General features: G+C 46.0%; 2 protein-coding genes across 2 annotated transcripts in view; one reads left to right on the top strand and one right to left on the bottom strand.

Annotated features, from left to right (window-relative positions):
• The window catches only part of FHIP1A (FHF complex subunit HOOK interacting protein 1A), a 243,087-nt gene extending 228,971 nt beyond the window's left edge, over positions 1–14,116 (top strand). Inside the window, exon 13 of the mRNA XM_044224871.1 lies at positions 6,705–14,116. Coding sequence (XP_044080806.1) covers positions 6,705–6,958 — 254 coding nt within the window. The 3' untranslated portion in view covers positions 6,959–14,116. The remainder of the gene's footprint in view (positions 1–6,704) is intronic.
• The window catches only part of GATB (glutamyl-tRNA amidotransferase subunit B), a 93,253-nt gene continuing 81,613 nt past the window's right edge, over positions 12,602–24,241 (bottom strand). Inside the window, exons 12-13 of the mRNA XM_044224872.1 lie at positions 16,293–16,427; positions 12,602–14,771 (exon numbers count right to left, since the gene is read on the bottom strand). Of these exons, the coding sequence (XP_044080807.1) occupies positions 14,643–14,771; positions 16,293–16,427 (264 nt within the window). The 3' untranslated portion in view covers positions 12,602–14,642. The remainder of the gene's footprint in view (positions 14,772–16,292; positions 16,428–24,241) is intronic.

Here is a 24,241-nt window from a genome sequence, read left to right as displayed (position 1 = left end):
CGCCATCCTGGCTCCTGGGCCTTCCGAGCCTCTAAATACATTTTCCTGTTTACCTGACAGTGAGGGGCTTCCCCCAAGGGTCCTTCCACCTCGAGAGAGATCCCCTCTGCATGCTGCTGGCCTGCTCCTGCCAGGAGGGCTTCATAGGGCTTTGGTTTCCCGCCCCAACGGTGGGTTGGGGAAGGAGTGCTGTGTGCTGTCGCTTGTCTAGAATAAAGACCGTGGCACATGTGGGCCAGCAAGAGGCATTATGGGCACACTCAGAACCATATTTTGGCTGATCCTACCCTGAGGAGGGCATCAGTTCTCTTTATTATGTTTTCAGAGACTCTCAGACCCCAAATAAATGTGCTTGAGGGCTCTAGAAGGTAGAAACTATTCACCTGGACTTGGGAGAAGTCAAGTTTATGTTCAGCTAATAATTTCCCAGTGCGCCTTACCATCAGCTCTAGAGGGCCCGGCTGGGGGAGAGCGGTGGTTGGTGCCAAGCAGAGAGCCTGGAGCTGTCCTGCGGGCTGGTTTGCCTCAGTTAAGTGCTGGCTGGGCAGATTTGGTGCCTAGTTGTCTTCTGAGTCTCAGCTTAAGCCAAATTGAGGGCAAACTAGAAATGACCGGTATTGGGCTGGCTTTTGCTTGTCCCGGCACAGACACACCAGCCTGTGACAGGTGAACAGTGAGGACCGTGGGGCTCTGGGTCCCAGGCTAAAGGCATGTGATCAGAAACAAGATTGAGAGTGAGAAGCAGAATGGAACTTGGGGCCAGTTTTAAATCTATAGAGGAAGCTGAAAAGATCCCAGAACTCTAGTGGCTTGACTTTGTCTCTTGACCTTGTCTGCAGCTGTTTGATCTTGGTCACTGGGCCTCCCTGGGTCCTCCTGTTCCTTGACTTTTAAATGAAGGATTTATTTTCCATCTCCAGTCCTTTCTGGCTGTGAAGAGCCTTCAGGGCATTGCAAGGCAGATCTTGAAAGGAAGGTGGGCCTGGGCCAACTGGAAGATGAGGGGTCAGGCTTTAAGGTCCAGGCTCTCAGAGAAGAGCAGGCCAGGCCAGACCATTCACGGAGGGGGAGGAGCCCCCACATCTCCATGGGAAAGTGGACTCTGGGCCCCACGTGGCCTCTCCTAGCTCATGGATGGCTGGTCTGTTAGTGATGTTCCTCTTGAACCCAGAGCTTGCTGCGGTCACTCACTGTGGGGGAGTTAGCTTTCGTGCATAACAAACCAGGACAACTACTCAGTGGCTTTAAAGGATGCCATTTATGGGGGCTCCTGAGTCTGTGCACATGGTGACCCGGGGGTTCTGATCAGGGCGGGTGGGCTTGGCGGGTTTTGGCTGGACTTACATTTTGCCTTTGGTGGGTGTCTGGGTGTCTGGGATGGCCCCACTCACAGGGGCGGTAGCCGGCTGGACTGATGGGGATGGTGGGGGTGGAGGTCTGTATTTCTCCTCATCCACGAGGTTAGACAGGGCTCGTTGACATCGTGGATGCAGGGTTGCAAGAGCCAGAGCAGGAGTGGTCAAAATCTTCTGAGGCTCTGTCCTGGGCCCCAGCAAGGTCAAATTTGCTGCATTCTGTTGGCCAAGGCAGGTCATTGGGCGAGCCCGGGTTCAAGAATGGAGCAAACCGTCCACCTCTCGATGGGAAGAACTGTAAGAATTGTGGCCATTTTTGCAGTCGGTGGACAGAAGGTGACACAACTCTCCTTATATTACACTCCGCATTTGCTATTCATTTGTAATTTTCAGTTTGTTAATTGCTTCCCTAAACAGTTTTATTTTCAAATCGCACTGTGGAGTGGGCTAGGAAGGTACTGTTGGCTTCATTTTCGGATAAGGCAGCTGAAATTAGAGGCCTGGAGTAGTCAGCCGGGGCACAAAACTCAGGTGCCCGAGAGTGGCCTGCCCAGCGTGCGGAGCAGAGGGCACAGATGCCGACCAGCTTCCTTCTGTGTGAGAAGTGAAGGGGTGACAGTGGCAGGGATTGCTCACACTTGGTGCTCTGTCCTGGCTTCCAACGGTCTCATGACAGTAGCTGCCAGGTAGGTGCCCAGGGGAACGTGCACTCATTCCTGCCACGTGTGGTTATCAAATTAGTCAGCCAGGGTTGACGCTTCCTCAGGTCTGTGACGTTCATGGGGCTCGGACTTGTGAGAAGCTTCCCTCGGGGAAGAAGACTTTGCTTTATGTTCAGGTGAACCTTCCAACTTCGTTCACATTCCCAGAGTGACCCCTCCTCTCAACTTTAAAAATCTCTAAACTCTCGGGGGCACCTGGGTGGCTCAGTGGGTTAAGCCGCTGCCTTCGGCTCGGGTCATGATCTCAGGGTCCTGGGATCGAGTCCCGCATCGGGCTCTCTGCTCAGCAGGGAGCCTGCTTCCTCCTCTCTCTCTGCCTGCCTCTCTGTCTACTGTGATCTCTCTCTGTCAAATAAATAAATAAATAAAATTAAAAAAAAAAAAAATCTCTACTCTCAGAATGAGGGAGTTGTCTGTCCCCTCGCCCAGGGCTGACCACTGAAGCATTGTGATAAAACTGCCTGGAGGTGAGTTGAATCCGGGAGCGTGTTTGAGAGTTCTGGTAATGGGCCAGATATTGGGGTTCGTACTGTCGGGGAGCTGTGGGCTCTGACACTGAATGGGGGATGAGTGCCAAATGGATTTCTTGCCTCACTTTGAAGTCTTGCTAGTATTCATCTTGAGAACCCTCTGTTGCAGCTTTTCAGACCCAGGGCAACATTTGAGAAAACGACTCCCGATTTGGACATCGATTCATACTTCCCTTCTTCCCTGCCTTTTTCTTCAGGTGCTTGTCTGTGCTTGTTGAGCCCTGTTAGGATGGGTGGAACCCGGGCGCCCGTAGCCAGAGCTGCTCTGTACCCTGGGCCTTGCGTTCCCTTGGGCTCCTGGCGGCCCTGGGGGAAAATGAGCCTCCTCACTGATGTTTCAAACAGAAGTACAGGTCCCCTGCTCTGGGTGGGAAGACTTCCAGTGCCGGCTCTCATGTTGTCATCCTCGAGATTGCTGATCTCTGGGCTCAGACACTTCCCCTCAAATACTTTCCAAACCACAGAGGTGGTATTTACTTGTATTTAGTTCTTTTCAGTGTCCTTTCAGATCTCTGGTTCTGGGGGGAAGGTCAGGTCGGTGGTATTTCCATTGTACAGAAGAGGTAATGGAGACCTTGTATGATCAGCTGGTGCCTGGTAGGTGAAATCCGTGACTCGGGTCTCCTTGCTGCTGAGCTTGGTGGCGCTCCATGACCCATGGAGAGGCCCCTCCTATGCTAATCGCACAGCCCTGGGTAAGGGGCTCCCTGCAAGTCCTCACTGTGCACGGTTCTCACCTTCAGTAGTGAAGACAGTTTTGATTCTTGGATTCAAGTGGGTAAATGAGCCTTAGTAATGACACTTTCTTTTTTTAAGTGGTGACACTTTTTTGAATTCATGATCAAGCTAGATAAATGAGCCACAAAAACCCTTTTTGAGGGGAAAAAGAGGAGTGAATGTGAAAGAGAAGATGGAGTTGAGGCATATGAACCAGCTCCGGGGAGATTAAGTGGCAGGAAGATCTGATATTGGCCAGTTCCTCCCCTCATTCACTTAGCGAATGTTTATTAGCTTCTACTATGAATAAGGAAGCGTGCTGGGGGCCGTGAAGGACGCATCACCTATGGGCGCAGCTCTCACAAATCTCAGAGTCTGGGAGAGGACTGAAAACCTAAGAACACAAGGCTAGAGGCAATGCAGGCCTTAGCTGGTTAATAAAATGCAGTGTGAGGCCAGCGCAGGGATGGCCTGTGGGGCAGGAAACAGGAAGTCTCTGTGAAGTCAGTGGCAGGAGAATCATTGATGATTGATGGATGACCCATTAAGAGGCCCCTGTGTATGTTACACCTATTGACTCATTGTGGCTTTTCTTTTTAACCTCTTTTTTGTTCGTTTATTGAGGCATAATTAACATATAATGTTATGTTAGTTTTATGTGTACAACATTGATTCAGCAATTCTGTGCATTCCTCAGCGCTCACTATGGGACATCTAGTCCCTGTCTGTCGCCACACATTATTACAGTGTTATTAATTATACTCCCATTCTTTACTTTTCATCTCTGTGACTTCTTTATTTTATAACAGAAGTTATAGTTATATAAGGGGTAGAGAAGTGTGTACCCCTTAATCCCCTTCATCTATTTCCCTAGCCCCCCACCATCTTTCTTCAGGCAACCACCAGTTTGTTCTCTGTGTTTGAGAGTCTGTTTTTCTTTGTTCATTTTGTTTCTTAACTTTCACATATAAGTGAAATCATATGGCATTTGTCTTTTTCTGTGTAACTTACTTCATAATACCTTCTACGTTCATCCCTGTTGTGGCAAATGGCAAGAACTCATTCTTTTTTATGGCTAATAATCCATTGTGTGTACACACACACACACACACACACACAACACCTTTATTTTTAATTTTTTTTTTATTTTTTAAAGATTTTACTATTTGTGAGAGGGAGCAAGCGCATAAGCAGGGGAAGCAGCAGGCAGAGGGAGAAGCAGACTCCCCACTGGGCAGGGAGCCTGATGCCGGACTTGATCCCAGAATCTAGGATCATGACCTGAGTTGAAGGCAGTTGTTTAACCAAACAAGCCTCCCAGGCACCCCTCACACTACACCTTTATTCATTCATCCATCAGTGGACATTTAGGTTAACTTCTATATCTTGGCTACTGTAAATAATGCTGTAGTGAACATATGGGTGCACATATCTTTTCAAGTTAGTGTTTTTGTTTTCTTTGAATAAATATCCCAAAGTGGACTTACTGGATCATATGGCATTTCTATTTTTGGGAAGCTCCATACTAAATCCCACAGTGGCTACACCAGTTTGCCTTCCCACCAACAGTGCACGAGGGTTCCTTTTTCTCCACATCCTCACCAACACTTGTTACTTCTCATCTGTTTGATTCTAGCCATGTCGACAGGTGTAAAGTGATAGTTCATCATGGTCTCGTTATTTCAGGTCTTCTGCCAACATTTAATTGGATTATTTGTGTTTTTGGTGTTGAGTTGCTTATTGACTCATTGAATCCTTAAAGCAACTCTGTGAGCTTTTGACACCTGAGGACATCAAAATACAGAGAGGTAAAGCATCCTCCCTACTGTTGATCAGCCGGTGAGCAGAGGAGTCTGTGCCCTTCTTAGCCACCGCCAGTAAGCTGTAGAGGTGCAGAGATACGGGGGAGGTAATTCCACAAGTGGACTCCTGGCCTGGAACTACTGCCCATGAGTCCCACTGTGCGCTCTTCTCCAGGCCAGCTTCCTTCATGAGCTTTGCTGGGCCCTCTGAAGAGCTGCGGTGCTGGGGGCTGGCAAGGGGGTGCGAAGGGGGTGGTCTCCAAGGTGGGCAGTGTACATCGGTGGCATCAACACTTTTGTCCTCTGTGGTCAGGATGTGTTGTGGGTTTCCGCTAAAAGGTAGCAGCAGACTGATTCTCAGCAACTCTTCCAGTTTTTTATGGCATGAACTGTGATAAACTTTAATCTAAAAGATATTTAAAGCAGTAAAGCAGAAGAGGTTTTTTTTTTCTTTTAACACTAAAGACTATAGGAGTGAGATGTGGAAAGTACTATAAATGTCAAGAATTTTTAGTACTGTAGTTAAGCAACACTCTTCTCAGAGTGTTGAAAAATGGGACTGAATTCTAAAAAGCAGCCAAAATAATGAAGAACCTGAATGTAATGATTTATAAAGAGTGGTGAAACTGTTTGAATAGGGGCAGAAGGAGGCATAAATAATTCCTATAAATATATGAAGCATTGAAGATATTTAAGAATTAAGGAGTCGGAAAGTTGTACCATTTTAATTAGTAAAACTGATTTGATATGGAAATGCAAGTCATCTGAATACATTCAAGTTTGGGCTCACCTCATCTCAGACCCGGGTTACTGAAACTGAGATGGAAACCCCTAGAAACTTTTCTTAAATGGAGGTTTCCAAGCCACGTGCTGCCACTAGATAGATGCCCACAGTTATGCAAAGTACCCGGTCTGGTTGGTCTTAACAGCACCCAACCTCCTCTCCGTTATTTCCAACCTTTAAAAGGCTTTTTCCATTCTCTCCTTCAAAAAGGCCTGGAAGTCCTGGCCTCGAGAAACCGGGGTCCTGAGGGTGTCCTCTCGGCCTGAGCTGCAGAGAGCTCCCAGAGGCTTCCTCCACTCAGCTTGTCTCAGGCAGCTGTGCTGTGTGACCAGGGCTTGACGGGTAACGGTAGGTGGTCTCGCCACCCCCACGCCCCCCAGTACCAGGAGGTTGGCAAGAGCAGGTAGAGCGTCGAGACTCCCCCAGTGACAGGTAGTGAACTAAGTCTTCCTCCGGTTGATGCACTGACAGCGTGTTTTCCCTTTGCCATGACCTAGGCACGGAGGTTTCCTAATCAGCCTATTTTCTTGCCACAATTCCCGTACGAAATTCCTTGCACAGGATTCGGGATGAATCTCTTGCATCACATGCCCCATGCTGGAGGCTGTCTGCAAGTGTGTGTGCTGCAGGATGGATGGGATGCGCACTTTGAGGGCTATGTCTTGAGACTTGAGTGACAGGGATCGAAGCCACTACCAGACAGCGTATCAGCTCCCCAACCCCCAGCTTCACTGGAGAGGGCGGGCCTAAAGGACCAGGGAGCGTCACCATGTCCGTTTTCTTTCTGGTTTCAGATCCCATTCAGGATGCTTCCAGGACAGGAATCGGCAAGAACCTTTTGGATGGTCCCCCAAGAGTGCTTCAGCCCTTCCTGACAAACAGAGCCAAGGTGGCTGGGGTGCCCCCAAGCCTGCCCCTGCCAGTGAGGAACACCATGCTGGCTGCTGCCCTCTTCCCTGAGTTCCTCAAGGAACTGGCTGCCTTGGCCCAGGAACACTCCATTCTGTGCTACAAGATCCTGGGTGACTTTGAGGACTCCTGTTGTTAGCTTTTCTTTTTTTTTTTTTTAATAGAGGTTCTTGTTTTTTAAGGTTTTAGTGTCTTGACTGAATGTTAAATGCAAAGCTGCTTACAGAAATTTCTACTTTGATATTTCCTGACAATACTTGATTTGCGGGGAGGGCGATTTTCTGTCTACCTCCTCTCTCTCTAGCCGGGTCTTTCCACCTTCTGTAGAATGTCAGTCTCATAAGCTGTGGCTCCTTTGGCAGGTTTTCTTTCTTCCCCCTCAAGATTTTCGGTTGTTATCCTCCCATCCCGGTGAGTCACTCCTCTTGCAGCTCAGATCACACTAAGCAAACACTGGGGTTTGGTGGCTTCTGGAAGTACCCCATGTCAGAAGGCTAATAAGCTCTTCAACAGCCGGGAAGACGGCCCATCTCCATTGCCTTCTGCATCTGGGCTCCATTTTATAAAAGGGAAGAATAAAGATGGAGCCCCTCTTGCCTCCATCACACACAGCTTCCGTCCCTTTGCATTTTCCTTCCAAGGTTTGCACTCTGCCCAACACGTTGCCTTATGGTGCAGGCAAACCCACTGGTCTCCGCTCTCTGCTGGGAAGTCAGATGGGGTTGCGGAGAATTTGGAATGCGGGGAGACCTTCTTGTTGCTTGAGAGCTTTCTTTAATCGGTGTATCACTACCTAAACACTGGAAACAGCCTTATTTTAGTAAGATTTGCACAAAATGAAATCTACTTATGCAAACTGTTACATTGGTTTTTAGAAGTCTAATCTGATGAAGAAAGCAGGGTATCATATACGTATCATTATTTTTTAAGTGTTTTCTGAAAGGAAAACAAATGAACTGGTGAAGCTGTTTCACAGGGGGCTTTTTGGTGGGGGTGCTCAGCAGGAGTATGAAGTGGGGAGAAAAGGATAAAGGTAAACTAGATGCAAGTTGTAAAGACACTGGCGATTATTTTAGATTCTGTTCATGTCCTCTCCCGTGTTGCACTTTGCAGAGAAACAGGAACTGGACGGCCACTCTGGGACCTGGGATGTGAGTGTGGACAGGTCACGGGGAACCCTGCAAAGCCCAGTGCCTGCCAGTGACTCACTGCATGCAGCAGTGCTGCCTTCTGAGTAATGGGGTTCATTAGAAGGTCCCAACATGATGCATTAGCGCCTTTGTGCTGCTTGGCTGCCTGCTCCAAGAGGTGCAATTACGCTTAGCACCGGTCTCCTTAAGCCACCAAAATAACTGTGCGTTAAAGATGAGACCATAAACAGCTGATGTCTGTGGATATTCAGCACTGCCCCCCTCTTTGGGCAGGTGAAAAGCACAAAACAAGGGTGATGGGCCTCCCTGTTGGGGGGGAAAGTGGAAGCCCCAGGTCTCCTTTTTTTTTTTTTTTGCAGCCCTACGTGTGGTGCCAGGAGTGTGGGTCTGGGCTTAATCAGGTGCCGGGGGTGGGGGTAGGGGAGCAGAATCACAACCTAGACCCTGCAGGGCAAAGACTGCTGCCCTTCTCTGCCTTGTGTGGATCTTGGAGCAGCTCTGTGTAGAGAGAGAGCCAGCCCATTGAATGAGGGCCCCTGTCTGTCTTGAAAAATGGTCTGCCCCGCTGTGGTCCACAGTGGGAACGTCTGTGGCCCAACAGACTGGCCGGTTTGTGGCTTCCTGGCAATCACTGGTACTGGCAAACCTCCAGCTCTTCCCTGGAAAAGAAGGTGACTTAAGGTAGAGACAAAGGGACAGGAAGATGGAATTTAAGCTGTAATTTATTTTCCTCTAGCTTTGTTTTGCACAAGTGTTTATCTTCCAGTTTGGACATACCAGGTATGTAAAATGCAAACGTCATACCTGGAAAAGTGTATTTCTTAGCTTTTTGATGTGATGCACACCTGTCTCCCTTATCTGTTATTGGCATTGATTCTTCTTCAGTCTGTGTTGCTTTATCATAGAACTCCACAGCCTCGAGTAGAAGGTGCCCTTTTAGGAAAGACATGGCTTTTGTGCCTCCTAGCATTTTTTAAAAAATAGGTACTGAACTAGACTCACCTTAAAGGAGGACAGGGATGACTAGTGTCTGGGGTGGGAGGCAGGAAAATTAACTCCTGCTCAGTCGGTGGGGTGGGGGGCGCTGGTAGCAAACTCACATGATAACCCTATTTGGAGTTGGGGACTGGTTCATCTTTCTGAATCCAGTATAGGCTTCCTCCAGAGTATGGTGTTCAGGGGTTTTCAAAATGAAGTCAGAAATATGACTGGGAAATACATTATGGAGACCTGGAAAACCCCACACGGTAAGGGAAACAGCCAGGTGGCTTAGCTGAGGATGGTTCAGGGAATGGTGTGGACATAAAAGGAGAAACAGCAGAGGCCTGAGGCCGTAAATAGGAGAAGGACAAATCCTGAGGTGTTCGGAGGAAAGAGCTTTGATCTAGGCAGATTTGAAGATACTGCCCAGCAGGTGGGTGATGATGGGAATGCCTTGGTGGGGAAAAAAGAAGGAAGTAGAATATTCTAATCAAAGTTATAGGTGAAAACAAATTTAGAAATTTGTTTTTTTCTCACGTGTTTGGGAAAAATCTGTGAAGATACTGGCATGCTTTAAAAAGTGGCCACAGAGTGTGGTCACTTCTCCCCGTGGCAAGCTCCCCCTCAGATGCTGTGGTACTTGCTGGAGGGCACAGTTTTGCCGCAGCCCTGAGGTTGGCGTCGCTGTGTCTAGCGTGATGGTCCTGGGCAGCAAAAGCGACTGGAAGGTTCCTGGAACCTCACACATAAATTTCAATTCATAGTGCTGGGTCTGAGGTAAAGTTCTAGATAGAGTGACTTTTATGATTCAGAGTATATGCGAGCAATGGGATATTTAAAATCGACTTTTGGAAATCACCAAGTAAATGTTTTTAAAATTTCAAGCAAAGAAATTCCAGGTGAGTTTAGCCTAAAATACGGTTTCTTGGGGGATACATTACAATTCCTCAGCCATGAAATGGGGATGCTGGAGTAACCAGTTAAAGAGATGGGATTTTCGTTATCAATAGAGAACTTCCTTTCCTCAGTATTTAGAGGAATCATGAAACTGCTGCCCTTTTGCTTTGTACTGTCTTGGAAAATAATTTGATATATTGATGGGTTGGAACTGAGGGCTCTGTCGTGTGTAGGGAGGGCGCGTTCAGGTCTTTCCTGGGTTCCCAGGAGTACCTTTGTGGCTAGTGGCTTTAATTTAGAACAGATGTAGTTGATTTCCAATCTGCTGAGACCTTGTGGAGCCGTGGTGTTGTCAGGAGAGCGACCTCGCGGGAACAGGTTCCAAAAACAGGACACGAGAGTATTTGGGTTGCCTGTTCCATTTGGGCAGCCAGCGGTCCTCAGGGTGGAGAGCTGTTTTGATGTCTCTGAATGTGCTTTGTTGCCATGGTCATGTTGGGTTGACGTCCAGCTCTGTTCCGAAGTGCGTGCTTGTGGAAGGGCTGTGCATTCTCCGTCCGGATCCGTGTGCCTAGGTCACTCTTGGGACGGAGGGGCTGCATGGGGGTGGGGGTGGAGGCCACGGCGCAGGTGTTACCGGAAGTGTGTCCAGCATAAGCTCTGGTTCTCATTTAAGGGCAGCTCGGATTAATTGCTAATTACCGGCCCTGCATTTATTGACATGGCTCTCAAGCTTGCCATTTTTATGAAACATTCTATTGCAGAACAGCTATTCTTGCATGTGCTCCTTCAGGTCAGTGGCTGGGGCCGGCATACCTGTGGCTTGCTGTGAATCTCAGCCAGCTCTGCAGTGTTGGCTTTTCCTGGAAGCTGTTGTCCTCTGGCAGCTGGGGCCACCGCCGCTCTCAGTCCCTGAGAAGATCCTTGCAAGTCCCTTCCTGCTTCAGCCCTCATTCTGTTAACCACAGCCCTCGCTGTCCATCAGTTCACAGCCTAACACAGAACACTGTAGTACCGGTTTCTACTCTAGCCTTAAATCACATCATCGAGGAAGCATTTTTAGAAAATGGAGTTGGGAAAAAAAAAATGGAGTTGATTTTCTTTTTTTCCCTCTAAACCGGATTTAGAGCAAGCTCTTTGGAAGACTTAAGAATTGTTTTGGGCAATTTTGCCTCAGTGAATCCTCTCTATGTTCAGGCGTTTGTTAGGCCATTTCTTGTTTCAGAGAATGGATTACCCTGGCGGCTCATTAACTGGATGAACATGGCGTTAGTGAAATACTTTTGGTGAGGTTCTGCAGGGAGGAAGGTGGGGACGGGGCGGGGGAAGCCTTTAGTTCCTTGGTGCCTGTAGTTAGGATGCTAAGAAAGATGATGATTTTAGCTAGGACTGACCCTTCGCATCCCACTGGGTTATTGTGTATTTCGTTCCTGTCTCAAGACATGTGAGTATACCTAACTCACTGTCAGCCACACAAGTTACCAGACCGCCCAGAGGCATGGTCAGTATGCGTTCAGTGTGTCATTCAGGCATCTTTTGGGGAGCTTAAATTTACTATGTCATTTCAGAACCTGACAAGGGTGATGGAAGCTCTTGGGCCAGATTATAAATTTCATGGAGCTGAGGCTGCAAAAGTCCGTGCTTCTGAGTGTGTCTGCTTTTTATTGGGACAAGTCTGTAAAAGACCTGTAACAAGGCCCCTTTCTGCCCTGGAGATATTTTTAAGAGGTAATTTGGTGTTGCTCTTACTTAAATGATTTTTGCTAAATTGTTTGACTAAGGGAGTCAAGACAGAATTTCAGAGATTCTATCCATCTCTCACTTAAGGGTCAGCCATGTTCACAAATAACCCATGAATACGTTTGTCTAAGATCTGCCAGAGAAGCATGGTGGCCGTTTCTGTGCTGCTCCTGGTACTGGGTAAATAATGTGGCCTTTGAGACAGACTCAGTGTGTGTTTTTTTCCCAAGAGTCACTGTGTAGAATCCTTGAAATGATGCAGCACATTCAACAGAAATGAAAAAGATGATATGAATTGTGGGTCATTCCCATAAGCTGTGTATTGAATTAACTCAAAGCTCTAGGAGGGTGTGAACTTAAAAAAATTCCATTGCCCAAAAAAAAAAAAAAAAAAAAAAAAAAAAATTCCATTGCCTTATTCCAGATAAGCAATATTTACAAAAGTGTACATGTGTAAGCTCAGCTAAAACTTGCTAAACTTGGTATAAATAATAATTAGCTTCCTCTTCCTGGGGCATTTTTACTTTGAAAGACATTAAGAGAAGTTCACCTTGATACATAAGCCTGGACAGAGTCAAGAAGCTCCTTCCCAGACCCAGATGTCCAGAATTTAAAAGCCTACTTGTTGGCAGCACCAACCTCTCATACCAAAAGTCCCCACAAAAGGCTGTTTGCTAATTTTGCTTTATAAATTTAATCAACATTTGCTAAAGTTATTCTGTGCCAGGTAGTGTGCTGAGTGTTGAGGCTGACATTCCTGACCTCCCACCAGAACCAACCAACCTCCTTGTCAAGTAACAGAACACATGGTTTGGGCATGGCCAGGTAAAGCTGGTTCACACCGACCTGGGGAAGAGCCAGTTTTCCAGCACATTCCCCTCTCAGCCTATAGGTGTATGGATTCCAATGACAGATGGCAATGGCTTTACCGAGGACACCACTCCTACATTTTAATGAGATTTTCATTGGAACAGCAAACAAAGAAGCAGACTGAATTCTCACTCATGCAAAGATGTATTTAAAACTGTATTTTGAGGTCTGTTTATGAGCAGAGCCATACTCTGTGAATTTCTGACATTGTTATGCAAACATATCTTTTGAATATACAATCAGATTCCAAGGATGATATCTGAGCTATGCTTTGATTTCACTTTTTTTATTAGCAGTTGTAACATTAGTATTATTAATGTTAATTATGTTAATATTAATATTATTAATGTTAATTAATATTCTGAATATTAATATTCAGAATTTCAGAAGTGGGCATTCAAGACCATGGGGCAGCTGTCAGAGGTGGACAGTCATCGCCATAAAGACCAGGTGTTCTCATGATGGCATTTTTCTCTGGAAGTGATCAGTTCATGATACAGTTTACATCGGATATAAAAGTTTTGGTAAACTGTTTCCATTCAGCTGCCTCCCCACTCCGATCACCCATTTAAGCAAGGCCTTGATTTAAAATCATCTGGAAAGAGCCCCCAGTGGCTTCTGTGAAGTTTGATGCCCAAGAAGCCAGATCTTTGGTGAAAATGGGAGTTTATAAAACAAAACCAAACCCTATTATTTCTTACAAAACAACGATCCTGCCAGAGTCCAGTCTCAGACTGTCTTGCCTATTTGCAATTCAGACTTGCAATGTGAGGAGAGAGAATGGACTCTTTCTCTCTGGAAAAGGAAAAAAAAAAAAAATCTTAGTTCTGGGTCTAGTAGTTTTCAGTATTGAAGAGAATGCATTCGGGCTACAAGGCCCCCTGGTGAGGGAACACCTCCTCTCACAATATTCTGAGTCACTCATGTTTTTTTAAGTTTTTGTTTAAAACCTTACCTCTTCATGCCTGTCTGGAGTAAACCACACACAACTGGTTTCCTTTCTGTCTCTGCTTTTCTGGCTAGGTCAGAGGGAGGCTTTCGTGCCACTCTGAGGTAGGGAAGTCTTGGGCATTGGCCGGCAGCGGGAGCCTGGTTCATTGCTATACTGACTATAGGAAAGGTCTGCTCGTCTCCAGGGCCTCCAGCTGCCAAAGCAGCCCCGTCTGTGAGGGCAATGCTTGGATTCTCCTTAGCAGCTAGGGGATTCAGTGCAAAATCTGAGACTCTGAAGAGTCTGTTCTTCTCCTGATGCCAGTTTGACATGTGCTTTTAAAAAGCAGCCTTTGAGAAACCGGTCCTTACGTGTGGGGAGTCACAGGGAACAGAGGCACTCAGGGCGCAAAGGGGCGCTCCGGTGCAGGAGAGAGAAGTGCATTCCTGTCCCAAGCACCGGGGTGAAGGCAGCCCACCCTTCATGAAGATGTTGTTAATGGCATCACAATTACTGTTTAAGGTCAAGATTCTGATGTACTAGCTTATAATCTTATTCTTCCCAGGCAAAACAAATCAATGTTACAGCCTTCCCCCCCCCTTTTAATCTTTCTTTGGCCTGGGTGGGGGGAGAGGGAGTTGTCAACTGCACAATCTTTGAAGTGTAAGTTAATTTTTTATGTGATATTCCAGTATATATTTTATTCATTAAATTTATTTGAAAACTTGTTTTTTGTTCTTTTTTTTTCCAAAAAAATTTTCACTTAATTCTCAGACCTCTACCTTCCAGGATCCCTAGGGAGCTCAACGGGCCATGTCACTTTTAGTCCTCAGATGAGGGAATGTAAGGAAGACTAACACTCTCCTTCCTGTCCGCATGAGGCCTCCTGAGACTGACGTGTGTTCACAACGTGTCAATTCTGTGGTGGTTTTTCACTCCACTCCTCTCCTCTCGGTCTAAAATATTGCATGCCAACGGATGAAAAGTTCTCTTGGAATGGTGACAGCCTCTGAAACAGGGTCTCACTTAGTTCCGCATCACTGAGCACTACAAATGTGCTGTTTCTTTACCACCAACGCAGCTGGAACCAGTCTGATGTCCAAGAGCAGCCGGGCTGTCTGTGCAGGTGGCATCCCGTGGCTGGGGCCTGGGAGGCACCGGCATGTGAGCCACTGGATGGCACGTGTCATGGGCTCCGGTTCTCAGTCACGGTCGCCCTGCTCTCCCTCGGGCACAGAGGGACCTGGGACGGCTCATGGCGACAGCTTCCTCTCTAGGATCTCCTTTATCGCAGTTGGGTCTGCTCGGCTGAGAGTTGCTTTTCGGACCAACCCAATCAGTTTGTTTATAGCTCTGGGGTTCCCCCTCTTCACGTCCATTACCTTTAAAGATAGAAACTGTTTCAGAGAAGAAAATAATGACACGCGTACCTGAAAATGCAAAGTTAAGGTTTATGTTCATTGAAACTTAAGTTCAGTTTCTTTTCTGTTAGCATTAGATATAAAATGAGACAAGAAGAAGGAGGGGCTGAGCTTCTGAGGAGGTATCTGGGCTCCTGTCACAGGATGTTGGCCACGGTGCCTTGTGAGAAAGTGGACAAGAAGAGGGCTGTGACGCATCATGAGTGACTGCCTACAGTGAGAGCTGGCACATGGGGACGAGGGTCCTGTCCTGGGCACCGCAGTGACACGAGGACATGGAGCTTTCTTGGTCTTGGGGGTGAGTAACCAAAGATGAATGATCTGGTGTAGTTGGAGGGAGGCCCTTCTCTAATCCCCCAGTGGAGGTCAGCAGACACTGAAATGCGTGGCTTTCCTTCTGCCCCCAACTCCCTGCCAGGGAAGATGTGTTTATCAGAAAACAAATCCACCTAAGGGCAACTCTCCGGGGGCACTTGGGCTGGGGAGTGCACTGTGGGTGGGCAAGATGGGGACAACAAAAGCAGGAGGCTCCAGATTCCTGTCGAACAGCCATGGACTGTCAGGGCCACCCACCATGACCTTCTGCTCTGCCACATTTCGATGGGTAATGACATCTGTGGGTAACTGCACTAGGTGCTACGGAATGAGTCCAAGCTGGAAAATGTGTCTTTATCAGTCACCACAGATGAGGCAGGGAGATGCAGATTGCCGAGACCCAGTGCAAGCTCATTTACCTTATCGAGAGCTCTTTTCAGAGCTGTTAGTGTCCCCGGCAAGCTGATAGGTGGGTGGATATTGTTCTGAAAGAGATGCTAGCAATTTTTTACCCACTAAAAAATCTCTAGACAATATGATTGGACTTGGGGAGGGAGCGATGGTACTCATTTTAGCTTTTATATTTTGTTCTATGCTCAGAACACAAAATGACTTGGTGTTCAGCTATGCTCCTGTCAAGGATTTTCTCCATAATTTACAAATCATTTCCCTTTCTGCCTTTCTTCCCGCCTCTTAAAGGCAGGGGGCTAAAGTGTCTGCCTATCTTTCTTCCCTCTCTGCAGTCATGCCTGCTGGTTTGTTAGCGAGAGGTCTTTTAGAAAGCAGAGCTAGCTATAACTGATTCAAAGTGCACCATGCTGGGAGGTCAAACCTCGGATCTAGTGAGCTTGATAAACACCCCTGTAAACCCAGCTCCATGAGATTAACCCCCAGGGGTGGTTATTCCGTATAGGGAAAGTTGTATTTTTTCTAATATTCACCTAATTTCAGCTCTCGACCTGAGCTGAAGATGAACGGAATTTATTAGGGACTTCTGATGTAACCAGGCCAGCCCTTATTAGCTTGTGCCTTTAGGCTGAGAAGGGGAGCGGTGGAGAGGCTCCTCGCCGAGTGCTCAGGCTGGCGCTGGCCCTGTGCTGGCCAGGAGGGTGGGCCCTGGCCCCGGCTGCCCAGGAAGCCCCCCTCCGTGCTGCAGGTGATCATTACCACTTGAGGGTGCCCCTCCATCACAGTGTGGCAGGCCCGTTCCAGCGCCTCTTGATCCTGCATCAGTTCAAGCTGCTTTTCTGAAACAATCTGCGAGGGAGTCTTCCCTTCACTGCGCCACAGTTCCTCAAACACCTGCAGGCCGGAGCAGGGGGAGAGAGACGGAGAAATGAATATTTGCTCCGCTTGCCAGGGCCCGGACCAACAGAGCTGGGGTAGGGAGTGGTGTGGAGAGCAGAGTCCGTGAATTCCCAGATGTGTGAGTCTAGCCTAAGGGGCCCCCGTCTCTCCTGAAGCAGGTGGGGTGCAGCCACTCTAGAGAGCACTCAGACACACCGGGTGTCTTCCCAGGCACAGCAGCTCTCTCAGGACCGTGCACGGGATGGGGCCTGTGGAGACACTGGATCCTTCCTGCTCACGGAGTCGGGCCCCACGGCAGAGAGGGGGGCTGTTGTATGTGTGAGAGGATGACGACATGGGGCCCCTGCTGCCAGGAGTCAGGGAGCCAGGGGCAGTTCTGTCTCACATCCACCGAATAAAGTAACTGAGGTGATACGCTGTTGAAGGAGAGGGCGCACGGGCTAAGGGAGGCAGCCACTGCCCTGAAATGAAGTCCAAAAAGTCAGCCTGCTGGGAGTTATGATTTTCGTGGGGCAAGAAAGTGGCCTCATAATGAAGCTACAAAATGGAAAGTAACTAAAAACATAAATCATAATCCACAGGGGCCTCTGCCATGCCACATCTGTCCCCTACCGGTGGGACTAGGCCCAAATCTGGCTAGGATAATTACGTTAATGGTGTATTTTTCTACTTAAAAAAATAACAGCAATAACAAATCCCCAAACTCATCAAAGTAGGAGAAAAAGGAATACATTTTTAAAGAAGGCATTTCCTAGGGTAGTTTTCCTCTTTCCTCTTGCTTTTTCTAGTGTAAGCTGGAAGGCTGGGGGGTGTGGGCTCCTCTGTTAGTCTCCTGTGGTGCCTCCTTCATCTCTGCCTGCAGTCAGTACTGAGCACGGACTGTTCCTTGTGAACATTCTGGCTGAGAACGGGCCAGCCAGGAGCCATTCCTCCCAGAAAAACAGAGCTCGTCAATAATTGGCACATACAGCAAAACAAACGAAGGGGAAGATGCTTGGACTCTCAGGAGGGCTTCAAGTTTTCCCCCATCTGGATGGAAAAAACCCACAAATATTTACCATGGCTAGAACAGTCAGTGCCCTTCAGCTCAGCTGTCAGAAGACCCACAGTGACTGTGGACAGGAGATGTCTTTGGTGGGCCCTCCAAGGGCTCCCCTGTGGGACACGCCTCTGGCTACACTGTACAGCTCCTGCTGCTTAGGGAAAACCTGTCCCTGCTTTTAAAATACCCTGAATATATATGCCTCCAATCAATTCTGCAACTATTTATTCAGCCAGGAAATGGGTAAGGCACTAAGGGAAAGGGCCACAAAAGCAAGTAAGAACCTTTCCTGCCTTCAACAAACTTACTAATGGAGTGTCCGCAGCATAGGAAATGGAGAACTCGTGAAGCTGTCAAAAGCATATCTGAAGAGTTTCTCCGACCTCTTTCCCTGACACGTTTTTCTTAAGTTGACTTAAAACTGTTAAAATCATTGTTTCTAATTCTATGAGTAAATATACATTAGGGAGACAGGATCACAATGGCAGAAGAAGATCCTGAACTCGCCTCCCAAAATGGACACACCTGAAACTACAACTACATATAGAACCAACCTTGCTGATGACAACCTGAAGACTGGAACAGCCCTTCCACAACTAAAGGCTAAAGAAAAGTCACACTGAGATGGGTAGGAGGGGCAAAGATGTGGTCTAGGCAGGACCCACATGCCTGGTGTGGCACTCCATAGGTGGGATGTGTATCACAAATGCCAAGGTCCTCCCTGAGGTTCAAGTCCCGCATCGGGCACCCCAGCCCTGCAGACCTTCACTGGGAAGATAAGCCCCCATCCCCATAATGTCTACCTTTAAAAAACAGCAGGGAGAACAGAAGGGCTATCAGAAACAGAGGTTCTGCTCTTCAAGGGTGGGCACACAGACTCACTCTGACACCCAGCTCAGAGGCAGCAGTTTGAAAAGTGCTTGGGCTATACATGAAGGAAACCTATCAACTAATCTTAGAGTATGTGCCAGAGGTGTGTAGCTCTGTGGGGATGTTCTCTGGCAAAGGAAGCATGTGGGGTGCCATTCCTGAAACTCTCCACCTACCTTGCTAGCACTGCTCAACCCACCCTGCAGACCTACCCTGCCTGTCCTGGCAGGCACTCCTCCAAGCAGTTCCTGTGCACACATGGGGCATAGCTGGCATGGGCCCTACCCCAAAGTGGCTCCTGCCCTGCCGCAGTGGGTGGACCTGGCTGGCCCACACCAGCATGCCCACAACAGCTACAGCCGCACATTGTAGCCAGGTGGGCTGGGGGCCAGCCTTGCTCACCACTGTGCCTGCAGCACTAATAGCCAAGCACAACAAAACAGCTCAGGAAACCACAGAGGGAACACACCAGGAGCACTCAGTTCTAATGACCAGAAGAAGCTGTGTTTCTGGGACCCACAGGACAACTATATAAGGTAACTCTTTCAAGGCTGGGAAATGTAGCTGATCTGCTTGATACATAGAAACAAGAGTTAGGCAAAATGAAGAGACAGAGGAATATGTTCCAAACAAACAGAAGAATATGTTCCAAACAAAAGAATAAGACAAAACCTAAAGAACAAAAAACAAAAACAACATATGATCTCCCTGATATGAGGAAGTAGTGATGCAACATGGGGGCTTAAGTGGGTAGGAGAAGAATCCATGAAACAAGATGGGATAGGGAGGGAGACAAACCATAAGTGACTCTTAATCTCACAAAACAAACCCCTCATGCTGGGGGGAGGGGGGTTGAAAGAAGGGGGGTAGGGTTATGGACATTGGGGAGGGTATGTGCTTTTGGGTAAATTGGAAGGGGTGGTGAACCATGAGAGACTATGGACTCTGAAAAACAATCTGAGGGGTTTGAAGTGGCAGAGGGGTGGGAGGTTGGGGTACCAGGTGGTGGGTATTATAGAGGGCACAGCTTGCATGGAGCACTGGGAGTGGTGAAAAAATAATGAATACTGTTTTTCTGAAAATAAATAAATTGGGAAAAAAAAAAAACCAAAACCAAAAACAAAACACAAACCCATAATGGAGATATGCAATCTACCTGATAAGGAGTTCAAAGTAACAGTCATAAAGATGCTTGCCAAACTTGGGAGAAAAGTGGATGAACACAGTGAGAACTACAACAAAGAGAAAATATGAAAAAGAACTAATCAGAACTGAAGAATACAATAACTGAAATAAAAAATACAGGAGAAGGAATCAGTGGCAAATTAGAGGATGCAGAAGAATGAAGAATGGATCAACATCTGGAAGATGCTAATGGGAATCACCCAAGATGAATAGCACAAAGAAAAAAAGATAAACAGAATCTTAAAAGCAACAAAAGGAAAGCAACTAATTATGTATAAGGGAAACCCTGTAAGACCATTAGCTGATTTTTCCACAGAAACCTTGCAGGCCAGAAAAGAATGGCATGATATATTCAAAGTGCTGAAAGGAAAAAACCTACAACCATGAATACTACCTGGAAAAATTATCATTTAGAATTGAAGGAGAGAGAGAGTTTCTCAGAAAGAAAAGTTAAAGGAATTCCTCACCCCTAAACCAGCCTTACAAGAAATGTTACAGGGACTTTTGTAAGAGAAAAAGAAAAGGCCACAAGCAGAAGTAAGAAAATTGTGAAAGAAAAAATATCTCTGATAAAAGCAAATATACAGTAAAGGTAGTATGAAGGTTAAAAGACCAAAGTAGGAAAAATGGTGGAAGACTAGGGTACCCTATTTCAACCGGTCCCCTGAATTAAGCTGGATATCTACCAGACCGTTCTGAACACCCACAAAATCAGCCTGTGATGTAAGAAGATATACTTGGAGCCCTACAAACAGAGTATCTCAAGTGGCTGGTTTCGAGGTATGAGGCAGGGAGCCATGATTCTGCGGGCAGATATTGGAAGATAAATGGAAGGGGAGGGAAGCTCTGGGATCCCACGCTGCTGGAACACAAAAACCTCCTGCACTAGCAACCATGCACAGACTTGCAGACCGGTAGTGGTGGGGAAAAGACTTCATTCAGGACAGCCCCCCAGACTGAAACCTGGAGCTCTTGGGGGCGCACTTGCAAACTGGAGACAGATGGCAGTTTTAGAAGGTCAAAGGGCAGAGATATGCCTGGCCTTGAAAGCGGGGGCTGGGAGTGCTATTATGGAGTACAGAAGCCAGGATACTGTGCTTGATCCCAGGACCTTGGGCTCATGACCTGAGCTGAAGGCAGACGCTTAACGACTGAGCCACCCAGGAGCCCCTAAGGTCCCAGGTCCCTATAAAACAGGTGCATCTTGCTTTGGTTGTGGTTAATAATTTGGACTCCATTCATTCCCTCATCCACCCCTCAACAGAATGACTAAGAGGAGGAACCCCCAACATAGGAAAGACTCAGAGACTGTGATCTCTGCCACAGAACTAATGGACATGGATATAAGCAAGATGTCGGAAATAGACTTTTAGGGTAACAGTTATGCAGACGTTACCTAGGGTGGAGGAAATCATTAATGGCAAAATAGAGTCTCCAAGGGCAGAAATGAGAGCTGATTTGGCAGAACTTAAAAATGCTGCCACTGAGATAAAATCTAATCTAGATCCTCTACCAGCTGGGGTAAAAGAGATAGAAGAACATATTAGTGATCTAGAAGGCAAACTGACAGAAAAGAAGGAACAGGAGGAGGCCTGGAACAAACAGCTTAAAATCCATGAAAACTGAAGTAGAGGAAATAAATGATGCCATGAAATGTTCCAGTGTAAGAACTACAGAATTACTGAGAGGGTGGGGAGAGAGAGAGGACTAGAAGATATATCCGAGCAAATGGTAGCTGAGAACTTACCTCATCTGGGGACTAAAACGAGCATTCCTGTCCTAGAGGCAGAGGACCAATGCCCTAGCATGTAATAGTAAAACCTGCAAATCTTAGAACCAAGGAATCCATCTTAGGGGCAGTGAGGGGGAATAGATTCCTTATGTACAGAGGGAGGATTATCAGAATAACGTTAGACCAGCAAGCCAGAAAGGGCTGGAAAGACACTTTCAGGGTACTAAATGAGAAGAACAAGCAGCCAAGAATACTTTTTATCTGACAACGCTGTCATTCAGAATGGATGGAGAGAGAAAGAGATTCTAGGACGTGCAAAAACTGAAAGAATATATGACCACTAAGCCAGCCCTGAAAGAAATATTAAGGGGGGGATGGGTTCTGTAAAAGGAGAAAGACCCCAAGAGTGATATAGAACAGAAATTTACAAAGACAATGTATAGAAACAAGGACCTCACAGGCAACATGAGGACAAATCATATCTTTCAATAATTACTCTCAATATGAACAGCCTAAATGCTCCCATAAAATGGCACAGGGTTGCAGACTGGATAAAATGACAGAACCTGTCCATATGCTGTCTACAAGAGACTCATTTTGAACCTAAAGATACATCCCTACTAAAAGTGAAGGAATGGAGAATGGTCTTTCATGCCAACGGACTACAAAAGAAAGCTGGGGTTAGCAATTCTTATATCAAATTAGATTTTAAGCTAAAGACTGTAGTCATAGATTCAGAAAGACACTATATCATTCTTAAAGGGTCTATCCACCAAGAAGATCTAACAATTATAAATATCTATGCCCCCAACATGGGAGTAGCTAACTACGTAAGCCAACTGTTAACCAAAATAAAGAGAAGAGATATACTGATAATAATACGTTAGTGGTAGGACACCTTAACACTCCACTCTAAGCAATAGACACATCATCTAAGCAGAAAATCAACGAAGAAATAAGAGCTTTGAATGACACACTGGACCAGATGGACCTCAAAGATTCATACAGAACATTCCACTCTAAAACAATGCACAAAGAACTTTCTCCAGAATAGACCACATGCTATGTCACAAATCAGATTTCAACTGATACCAAAAGACTGAGATTATTCCTTGCATATTCTCAGACCACAATGCTTTGAAATTGGAACTCAATCACAAGAAAAAGTTTGGAAGAAGTTCAAACACTTGGAAGCTAAAGACCATCCTGCTCAAGAATGTATGGATCAACCAGGAAATCAAAGAACTTAAATTAATTCATGGAAACCAATGAGAACCAAAACACATTGGTCCAAAGCCTATGGGATACAGCAAAGGCAGTCCTAAGGGAGAAATACATAGCCATCCAAGCATCATTTAAAGAAATAGAAAAGTCCTGAATACACTATCTTAACAGCTTAAAGAACTGGAGAATCAACAACAAATTAAGCCTAACCCATGCACAAGAAGAGAAGCAATTAAGATTAGAGCACAGATCAATGAATTAGAAACCAGAAATGCAGTAGAACACATCAATGAAACTCGAAACTGGTTCTTTGAAAGAATTAATAAGATCGATAAACCACTGGCCAGACTTATCCAAAAGAAAAGAGAAAAAAATTATGAATGAAAGGGGAGATATCATGATTAACACCAAGGAAATAGAAATAACTATCAGGAATTATTATTAACAGCTATATACCAATAAATTAAGCAAACTATAAGAAATGGATGCATTCCTGGGAACCTATAAACTACCAAGACTGAAACAGGAAGAAACTGACAACCTAAATAGACCAATAAGCAGTAACAAGATTGAAGCAGTGATCAAAAACCTCCCAAAAAACAGGAGTCCAGGACCCAATGGATTCCCTGGGGAATTCAAACATTCAAAGAAGAAATAATACCTGTTCTCCTGAAGCTGTTCCAAAAAAAAAAAAGAAAAAGAAACAGAAGGAAAACTTCCAGACTCATTCTATAAGGCCAGGATTACCTTGATCCCAAAACCAGGCAAAGATCCCATCAAAAAGGAGAATTTCAGACTAATATTCCTGATGAATAAGGGAGACAAAATTCTCAACAATGTCCTAATAGGACCCAAAGGTACATTAAAAGAATTATCCAACACGACCAGGTGAGACTTATCCCTGGGATTCAAGGGTATGAATTCACAAATCAATTCACAACATTCACAAATCAATCAATGTGATAGAACATATAAATAAGAGAAGAGACAAGAACCACATGGTTCTCTCAATTGATGCAGAGAAAGCATTTGACAAAATACAGCATCTTTTCCTGACTTTAACTCTTCAGAGTATAGGGATAGAGGAAACATTACTCAATTTCATAAAACCCATCTATGAAAACCCACAGCAAATATCATTTTCAATGGGGAAAAGCTTGAGAGCCTTTCCCTTAAGACCAGGAACATGACAAGGATGCCCAATCTTGCCACTGCTGTTCAACATAGTACTAGAAGTCCTAGCAACAGCAGTCAGACAATAAAAAGAAATAAAAGGTATTCTAATCGGCAAAGAAGAAGTCAAATGCTCTTTCTCTGCAGATGACACGATACTTTATGTGGAAAACCCAAAAGACTCCATCGCAAATTACTAGAACTCACACAGCAATTCAGTAATGTGAAAGGATACAAAATCAATTCACAGGAATCGGTTACTTTCTTATATACTAACTGTATAACTGTAGTAAGAGAAATTGGAGAATCAATTCCATTTACAATAGCACCAAAACCCGTAAGCTACCTTGGAATAAACCTAACTAAAAAGGTAAAGGATCTATTCTCTAGAAACTACAGAACGAAACTGAAGAAGACATAAAAAGATAGAAAAACATTCCATGCTCATGGATCGGAAGAATAAACATTGTTAAAATATGCTTCCCAGAGCAACCTATACTTTCAACACTATCCCGATCAAAATACCATTGGCATTTTTGAAAGTGCTGGACCAGACAATCCTAAAATTTGTAGGGAACCAGA

Source organism: Neovison vison, chromosome 11 (assembly GCF_020171115.1).
Source record: "Neovison vison isolate M4711 chromosome 11, ASM_NN_V1, whole genome shotgun sequence".
In the NCBI taxonomy this organism is placed as follows: domain Eukaryota; kingdom Metazoa; phylum Chordata; class Mammalia; order Carnivora; family Mustelidae; genus Neogale; species Neogale vison.
Note: the sequence above shows the minus strand (reverse complement) of the source record. Positions and strands in the feature narration are given on the sequence as shown.